The sequence below is a fragment of the Oratosquilla oratoria genome, chromosome 15, assembly GCF_046742065.1.
Source record: "Oratosquilla oratoria isolate Oo_2021 chromosome 15, ASM4674206v1, whole genome shotgun sequence".
Taxonomy (NCBI): domain Eukaryota; kingdom Metazoa; phylum Arthropoda; class Malacostraca; order Stomatopoda; family Squillidae; genus Oratosquilla; species Oratosquilla oratoria.
This window is the reverse complement of record NC_134791.1, coordinates 51,917,898-51,927,897: the sequence shown is the minus strand read 5'-3', so window position 1 is coordinate 51,927,897 and position 10,000 is coordinate 51,917,898. Positions and strand designations below refer to the sequence as shown.

Here is a 10,000-nt window from a genome sequence, read left to right as displayed (position 1 = left end):
TTCTCTCTTGACATTAGCTTCAAAGACGAAGGCCCATCCATTTCAGTTTCCCCTTACGTAACTGATGTTCACTTCCCTGCTGATATCCTCATAGGCTTAACATTGATGAAGAAATATAATATAATTATCTATTCAGCCCAACATGGCATCATTTGTGCAAATCACTTCCTCCCTGCATGGCCATAATCAAATTCTGCTAAAGTCAACCACCTCAATGTGGCCAAACAGGTAAAGCCTGATTTAACGTCAAGTAATTCTAGCACAACTGTTCAAACTAACTCTGCTTCATCACACGAAGATGCACCAGCTCTTGATGGCACCGACAAATACACACATGCACATAACTCTAACCCTTCCACTTCACTACCAGCTGTAGGGAAACATTCCAAGCGTAACAGGCGCGCAAACTCTTCTCGAATATCAAAATCTGCGAAACGAAAGACAAATCACCCAGTAAATAACGTTGATCTATCACCGGCGAAGGACCATTTTTTTTTTTTTTTTTCCCTCTTAGAGCAATTCAACACAAACGGCTCCAGTCTTGGAAGTGCTATCTACTCTCCAACACACTCATGCAGTGCTTATCAGCCCAAAGGCGCTGTTCCCTCGTGAATACACATATATGCATATACGAGTTTTCCAAGCACATGACACCGACGTACTCTGTATACCAGAAACTTGCCGCATCAGTGGCATTTCCCTGATTTCATCCATCAGCTCAACATCAAAGAAAGACCATACTTGCATTTTAATTACCAATAACACTAACGCATACCTCCATCTCACAGTTGGCACAAACATTTGCGATTTCCAAGTTTATCCTTCACGTATTAAAGTCATGGATGACAAATTCCCAACTTCTCAAGTTCGTGCCACAGTTTCCGATGTGCAGGCAGCACAAGAACCCATTGAGGCATCTCAGCTTAACTATATTGATTTCCATGATGCACAAGCAGACTTACTTGCACTTTGTAACAAGTTCAAACATACCATTGCCACGGAAGGTGAACCCCTTGGAGCCACTAATCGTATTCAGCATTATATACCCCTTCGTGAGAACTCAAAACCCTGTTACATTCCCCCATACAGATTGCCACACATCAAACGCATAATTGTAGATAACCTTATTCAAGACATGATTGCGCAAGATATTATCGAACTATCCATTAGCGAGTGAAATTTTCCACTCTTCATAATGCCAAAACAAGACGGGTCCTTCCGACCTATAGTCGACTTCTGAGAGTTAAATGAATTTACTTTACCCTAACCGATGCCCGATTCTACCTCTTCATGACCTCCTCCACTTTGTCGGTGAAAACAACGTAGTTTTCACGACCTTGGACCTTATGTCGGGATATTTCCAGATCCCCCTTTCCTCAGAGTCTAGGCCGCTGGCAGCTTTTAGCACACCCACAGGACACTATAAATTCAAACGACTCGACATGGGTCTCATATTAGCTCCTTCAGTGTTCACACGTCTCATGTACAAAGTACTAGCAGATCTCATTGTTCATTCTGTGTGCATGTACCTCGATGACGTCATCATAGCTTCCAAATCAATTGACGAACATCAACACACTCTACACACTGTCTTCTCGAAAAATGGAACAGACAGGTCTCAAACTGAAGCTTAAGAAGTGTTCTTTCCTTCAGAAAGAAATACGCTTCCTAGGGCATGTCTTTAATTCACAAGGAATTTTAACCTCGCAAGACAAGGTCAAGGTAGTCATAGATTTTCCAGGCCTTACTTCTGTAGAAGACATACGTTCATTCCTTGGTCTGTCGGGTTTTTACAGACGTTACATTCAAGGTTACGCTAGTATAACAGCACCCTTAACGTCACTACTTAAGAAGGACACACCCTTCAATTGGACACCTGACCAAGAGAAAACCTTTAATGACTTAAAGAAAGGCTTAACTACGGCACCTGTCCTTGCCTTCCCAAACCACAAGCTTCCCTTTACAATTTACACTGATGCGTCATATACAGGCTTAGGCGTTGTTCTTATGCAACACCACGACACAAAACCCAGACCAATTGCCTATGCAAGCCGCACACTCAGCAAGCACAAGCGGAATTACTAAGTCATAGAAGCCTTAGCAGTGATATACACACTAAAACATTTCAAAGACATCATTTTTGGTTACGAAATACACATATCATCAACAAATCTTACACATATTCAAGGGAAAAAATCTTTCCGGGAAACTTGCCCGCTGGTTCCTCATCATACAAGAGTTCATGTCTACCTTCCATTTTGTTCAGAGGAGAGCAAATGTGGTTGCAGATGCTCTTAGTCGCCATATTGCGACCAGCATTCAAGACCCAATTCCAGTCAATATTACTCAAGCGCGCATAGCTGCAGCGCAGAGATCAGATCATTTTTGGAAACGTGTCATATATTTCCTCGAATTTGCAGACACAGCTGACACGGACAACTTTCCGCCAGATATTGACAATTACACGCTAGTGGATGACATTCTTTATCATAAGACAACTCTAATGAACAAACAGGAACCCAACAGATCGGTGCTCCAACTGGTAGTCCCTACAAATCTTATTCCAGAAGTCTTAAAACTTATTCACAATTCACCGATTGCTGGACACCCTGGCAAGGAGAAATGCGATACTCAGGGAAGATTACACTATTCCTGGTTAACGATGAGGAATGATATACACGCGTACATCGACATTTTCCACTCTTGCTCGAGTCATAAAGGACATACTAGCGGTCATGTCCTAATTCTAACTTACCCTACACCTTCTAAACCTTTCGACACAGTCGCTATTGATCTTCTTAAGTTACCACTTACACATACTGGAAACAGTTCCCTCCTTGTCTGTGTCAACCACTTCTCTAGATTCTGTATTCTGGCCCCCCTACCAGACAATGCAGCACAACACGTAGCAAAGGCAATTATTGACAAACTCATATGCCTATTTACAACACCCAAGACTTTAATTTCTGACAACGGGAGTGAGTTTAACAATGGGATTCTTTCGCATATTTGCGATTATTTTCAAATCAAGAAATGTAACACTACTGCTTACCATCCTAGTTCAAATAGCCTAGTTGAACGCCAGAATAGAAAGATTCTCAATGTTATCAGACATCTTGCTTCTAATATTCAACCTTCCTGGGATAAATATGTTCCCATGATTCAAGCGTGTTTGAATTCTGCGGTAAGTCAATATCGGAGTCACCCTATTTTGTTATTTTTGGTTCAGGCAAACAGCTCCCATATGATCTTCTCCTTTCAGACTTACCACCCATTTATAACTTCAATGATTTTGTAAAGGTCAAAATAGCTAATTTCAATCACCTATTCAAAAGAATACATTATTCCCTCCATCTAACGAAGGACGAAATGGTCTGTTTGCACAACAAATCAGCCAGAAACGATACCTTTGATATTGGAGACATTGTTTATACCCTTTAACCACACAACCACCTCCAAGCTCTCAGCTAGATTCTCGGGACCATATCGCATCATTGGTCATGAATCTAACAATAAGGTAAAGGCACTTACTTTGTCAAATCTGACAGAGACCCAGTTACATAAAAATCACATAAAAAGTTTCCCCGTGGCCTAAAAATAAAAATTGTGCCTTCTCAAGCTCCCCCTACACAGGGCATAGAGGACAACTCCCAATCCTCTTCGCAAATTCCACCTTTGCCACTTCCCCGCTATAGTTTTCGTAATAAATGTATATTATTGCCTAGGTGAACGGAAATAATATCTACTCTCCGCCTACCCTTACAATTAAATTTCCTTACGTTATTCATATGTTCTGCTATTGCATAATTCCCTTACGGCACCCGTATGCCAAACTTATATGTATATGCTCTTCATGCCAAGGCCTGGAACAAGGACCTTGTTTTGTGTTTTCTGTTCTTTTCTTTTCTTTTAATTCTATAAATATAGGGTCACCTTTGCCACTTCCCCGCTATAGTTTCGTAATAGAGCCATACCTTCATAAATGTATATTATTGCCTAGGTGAACGAAAACAATATCTACTTTCCACCTACTCTCACAGTTAAGTTTCCTTACGTTATTCATATGTTCTACTCTTGTATAATTCCCTTAAGGTACCCGTATGCCAAACTTATATGTATATACCCTTCATGCTAAGGCCTGGAACAAGGACCTTGTTTTGTGTTTTCTGTTCTTTTCTTTTCTTTTAATTCTATAAGTATAGGGTCACTGGGATGGTGATGGTAGCTGGCCGAGGCTATGTGAGGCGGCGGACGGTTTCTTTTGCTCCAGCATGGAGAGGCAACAAGAGGCCTTCAGCCAAGCACGGGGCAGCGAGAGCAGACAGCTTGGGCCCATACATCACAGCGCCGCAGGACACTCTAGGCCCATATATCACAGCGCCCGCAGGGCACTCTAAACAAACTCGAGTCACCGCGAGGCGAACAGGGTCAAAGGTCATCTACAACGGTTTTCACATCCAATCCCCTCTTGTTGGCAACCCTCAAGAGTGCCACCTTTCTCCATGTTTTCCCATGTTCCTTTTGCCTTCTAAAACCTTAGCTAGGGAGGTCTGGCAACCCTCCGGTTTTTTCCTCGGGGCTTGCCAGACAACTTTCCTTCCAACCATCACAACATGTGTGTGTGTGTGTGTGTGTGTGTGTGTGTGTGTGTGTGTGTGTGTGTGTGTGTGTGTGTGTGTGTGTGTGTGTGTGTGTGTGTGTGTGTGTGTGTGTGTGTGTGTGTGTGTGTGTGTGTGTGTTTGTGTGTGTGTGTGTGTGTGTGTGTGTGTGTGTGTGTGTGTGTGTGTGTGTGTGTGTGTGTGTGTGTGTGTGTGTGTGTGTGTGTGTGTGTGTGTGTGTGTGTGTGTGTGTGTGTGCGTGTGAAATACTTCTATACTTCTATGTGTTATAAAAGATTTGTCTGGATTAGAAAAAGGTTAATATAGGAAATCTGCAGTGAAAATAAAATACTACATGAACAATAATAACGATCCTGCAATCATGTCAGTGAATAATTATAAAGTAAAAGAAGATTAAATAGAACCTACTAGCACAGCGTATCGTATTTTTTCGTCAAGAAATACGTTTTTATATATCCAATGACATCTTTAATTGCGTGGCATATATAGTTTTTTTCCGATCTTATTCTGGCCAGTGCCAGGTGACTCTACATCTGAAAGACTATTTCAAGACAAAATGAATGTCTGCCATTAAAGGCATATATTCTCTAAATGCAATTACAATTATCGTTTTCTTTTTCAGTGATATGGAAATTTACCTTTGAAAAAAGTTAGTGAATGGAGAAATAATTAGTGGTGAGTCCAATTAGTGTTATGCAGTGACATCAAAGTTCAGTGCCACGGCGGAGTGCCAGTGTCAAAGTTGCAAGTGTCAGTGTAGGTGTCTCAGGTGTGAGTGCAGCAAGCCTCGTCCACCATGCCACTGAGCGCGCCTTTGCGGTCAGTGGTGGCGCTATTGGCGTGTCTTTTAGTGGGCGTGACCGGTTTCCACCTCTCGGAACTAGTGGTCTCAATGACCTATGGCTCCATCCGAGGGTTGACAATGAAACCAAAATACGCTGACCTTGATTCTGTGGGCATCTTTCTCGGGATCCCGTACGCCGCCCCACCGGTGGGTCACCTGAGGTTCATGCCCCCCATGTCCCCGCTGTCGTGGTCAGGCATCCGGAGGGCCGACAAAATGCCTCCAGTCTGCCCCCAGAAACTGCCCAACATCAAGAATCGGCGGCAGGCACTGAAGAACATGCCAGAGGGACGCTACAAGTATTTGACTCGACTTCTACCACATCTCCAGGAACAAAATGAGGACTGTCTCTTCCTCAACGTATACACTCCATTAGAAGGTAAGACGAAAACCTATTTTTTAAGTTCTTTTCCTTGGAATTTTCTTGGAGTGTAAATATTTCCCTTTTAGAAACTGTTTACTTGTACTTTGGACACAATAAACGTGTAGTAAAAGAAAAAAGTAAGGAACGTGTATGTTGTGCTTGGCAGCAGTCGAAATCATTACTTCTACCCAACATTCTCTGACAGCCAAGCAAAGAAATTAGATTTAAGTTACAAGGAACATGATTTACTGATTTATTGAAAAGTTGGAGGATAGTGTTCCTTCATTTAAATTGTCCTGTATCAAAGTCTTCCTCTAAAATCAATAAAACTGTCTGTCGGCAATCAATATCAGATGGATTACGGACTCAACGACCTAAAACGCCAATTGTGGAAGCATTTTGTAGAATTCAATCTGACTGATGACAGGACAATTATGTTTCATTAATAGGAGTGTTCCAGTTTTTCGAATTCAACCCAAAACTCACGTCACATTTTTATCTTTCTTTCGTTCTTTATTTCGTCCTTACCACGACCTTACGAACAGGAACGTACGCTTCCTAAAAAATGCGAGTCCAAGACATCAGGGTATCGAATTCAACTCATTCCAAAGGACCTAACTTTTAAACCTTTAGCCAGCAACTCCAAACTCCAACGACAAGCATCAGGAAGAGGACAAGGGTCAAGTTAGTTTGGATGGAATGCGATGTTGAAACTGTCCCGGAAGAACAAATATAGTATAGTTCTAAAATCTTCCTTTTTCATTGAACTTATCATCCATTCCTAACTCCTTTAGTCAACGTTATCTAGGTTCTCCTGTTAAAATCTATAATCGTTCTGAGTTTTCACTCTTTTCATAATTTTTGCTTTGCCAACAATTAAAAATAATTCATGTTTAATGTATATACATACATACACACACACACACACACACACATATATATATATATATATATATATATATATATATATATATGTATATATATATATATATATATATATATAACTCAAGAAAAAATATACTAAAGTGTCGAGCAGACAGAGCAAACGTTTCATTTTTTAAAAACTAAACCCCCCTAAGTTAATGAAGAATTTAAACTCGAAGTTCGTAATCGTTTCGATGTTTTAAACTTGATTGAGGAGGGATACGGCAATAACATGGATCAGAAGTGGGGAGAAATAAAAGAGGTGCTTGCCACATCAGCTGTAAAGAAGAGGAAGGATGCCAGATCGAAGCACCCTGCAAATAGAAACAATGAGGTGCTAAGATTGAGTTATGGAAGTCAACAGCGGGAGACCAAGAGAATAATTCAAAAAGAAAAATGTGCCTATTGAAGTGCTAAACCAGAAAAATGGAAGAAGATATATATATATATAATCAGTCTAGAAATATTTATTAAAGAGGTGAGGAAAGGGAGAGGAGGGTTCCAATCAAGAGCATGTGGCACAAAGGATAAAGACGGCCATCTCATCACAAATGAAAGGCAAGTGCTGCGGAGGTGGACTGAGAATTTCCACCACCTACTCAGTCGCAAGCCACCCAGACTCAATGTTGATGAAATTGAGCCTGCTTCTGATTTTACAGAAGGAGAAGAGAATTCTCCAACAAGAGTAGAAATAAAAACAGCCATCAAAGCACTAAAGAGTAATATGTTCAACCCTGAAATTTTGAAAATTGATAACAAGACACTCCTAACAGCTCGTAGACCTCATAGGGCTTGTGTGGAGTCAGGAAAGGATTCCCGAGGGCTGGAGCACAGCAGTTATTATGGCTCTTCATAAAATAGAAGAAAATGAATGCTGCAACAATTATGGAGGACTCTCTCTTATCACACCCTTACACAAAACCATTGAAAGATTAATACTTCAGAGACTGGAAAACTATGTGGAGCCGTTGATAGGCAAATACCAGGCGGGCTTTCAAAAAAAGTCACTAACGACCACATATTTATTTTGAAGCAAATTCTGGAGAAAAGGTGGGTATATGCCCAAGATTTCCACATGCTATTCAATGATTTTAAGCAGGTGTACGACAGTCTACACAGAGACAGTCTATGGAAAAGCATGGCCATGTTCAGAATACCAGTTAAGCAGATGAAAATTACTCAAGCGCTCTACTCCAACACCATATACCATGTAAAAGTATGTGGATCATATGGAGAACCCTACCCTGTGCTGCCGGGTGTAAGGCAAGGATATTTACTCTCACCTTATCTCTTCAACTTGGTCCTGGAGTGGGTGTTTCGAAATGTTGCAGTTATTAGCAGTGGCGTTAGAGTAGGTGGGTTGGAGGTAAGTAAACTTGCCTACGCTGATCACATGGTATTACTAGCAGAGGGTATGACCCATTTGGAAAAACATTTTAGGTATTTCATCAGGACGGCTCAGAAGATGGGACTATTGGTCAATGAAAACAAGACTAAAAACATGCCTGTTAAGAGAGGTACTGCCTATCAGGATGGACTCGAACCCGTGGATGACCTAAACATCGAGAGGGTTGGATCTTTCTCATACCTAGGTTATTTACTATCTCCTAAAAATACTGCTAACCTGGATGTAAAGGCAGGAATGAGTACAACCACGAAAACATTCCATAAATTAAAACAACTTTTTAAATCCAGGCCGCTGTCAAGGGAAGCACAGTTGAGAACCCTCTCGAGACATCAATCTCTCTATATATCAAGGGCTTTTTCTCCCTTAAAGGGAGGTAGCCAAATCAAAAGGCAAGTGCCCACTGACACCCATTTCACTCCCACCCATTCCACTCCCATAATTCCCCCTTCCCCCCCTCCCCTCATCTTAGCTCCTCATAGATGATGAGTCATTCCTGTATCCAGCCCACTGCCCTGGGTCAGAAGTAATGCAGCAAGACACAACATATTCACAAAAAGACCGCTTTATTTAATCAGTGACCCCTCCATCTACGTACCCTCATGCAGAAAAAGAGAAAACGGGAAGAAATTCCTTCAGTCTGTGTCTAAATATCATTCATACATAACAACTCCCAACCCCACCTATCCCTTAAATTCCTTGCATCACAGTATCAACCATTATCCACTCACCCCTATCTCCTGCCTTCTCCCTTTTTTGTTCAACAGCCATTCCCTTATTGCTCAACGCCCCTTTCATCCCATCCATCCATCTCATCCTCGGTCGTCCCCTCAAGTTCAATCCATCCACCTGTGCCTTACACACCTCTTTTACTAATCTTTCTCCACTCATTCTTCCCATGTGTCCAAAACATTCCAATACTCTTTCAACATCAACCCTATCTGCCATCTCCTTTTCCATCCCCACTCTACTCCTCACCTCCTCGTTTCTCACTCTATCCAACCATGTAACCCATACCATACTTCTCAGACATTTCATCTTAAACACATTTAAACGTTTCCTCTCTGCCTCGCTTACATTCCATGTTTTTGCCCCATACTATGCCGTCGGTACAATCACCCCTTCATATAGTCTCCTCATTGCACCCATTCCCAGATGCCTATTTCTCATAACACGTTTTGATCCCCCAAGGCATTTACTTGCTTCTCTCAGTCTACAATTTACTTCCACCTCCACTACTCCCTTTCCTGCCACATGCTGCCCCAAATATTTAAAGCTATTCACTTCCTCCAGCCTCTCTCCTTTAGGACTTACTTCCAACTCACTGTCATCCTCTCTCCTCGTGCATCTAATCATCTTACTTAAACCCATATTTGCCTTCAACTTTCTCCTTTCATATAACTTCCCAAACTTTGTCACTAACTCCCTTAATCCCCCCTCTGACCCTGCCACAATCGAAGTGTCGTCCGCGAACAACAACTGACTCACCTACAACTTTTATCCATTTTCTTTCACCATCACCAGTCCCTTGACTCATTACCCTCGCATTTACCTTCCGCACCACCCCATCAATGAAAACATTGAACAACCATGGTGACACAACTTCCTAGTATCTGACTTCAAGAAAGCCAATTTTGAAAAGTTGAGGAAATATTTGGAACAACTGGTCACCTGCGAGGACGGCCCAGAGGACCGTGACAGGGAGGGGTGCGCGGTCAGCCCGGATGTCAATAGCGCAGCAAGGCGTCCAGACCAAGGTCGGGTCATAGAGGGTAGTATGCTCACACTAGTTGAGGTTACTCACAAGCGTGAGGTCAACTACACGGACAACGTGTGCGGGTATA

The 10,000-nt window shown here is 41.9% G+C and overlaps 1 protein-coding gene across 6 annotated transcripts in view; it reads left to right on the top strand.

Moving 5' to 3' along the window:
- Positions 1–10,000, top strand: part of LOC143033450 (uncharacterized) — a 622,033-nt gene that overhangs the window by 39,387 nt on the left and 572,646 nt on the right. For 5 of the 6 annotated variants that reach the window (XM_076198912.1, XM_076198908.1, XM_076198910.1 and 2 more), the window contains exon 2: positions 5,242–5,842. In XM_076198912.1, the coding sequence (XP_076055027.1) occupies positions 5,416–5,842 (427 nt within the window). In that variant the 5' untranslated portion in view covers positions 5,242–5,415. Of the gene's footprint in view, positions 1–5,241; positions 5,843–10,000 lie in introns of those variants that run through there. The other variant, XM_076198913.1, reaches the window with a different exon arrangement.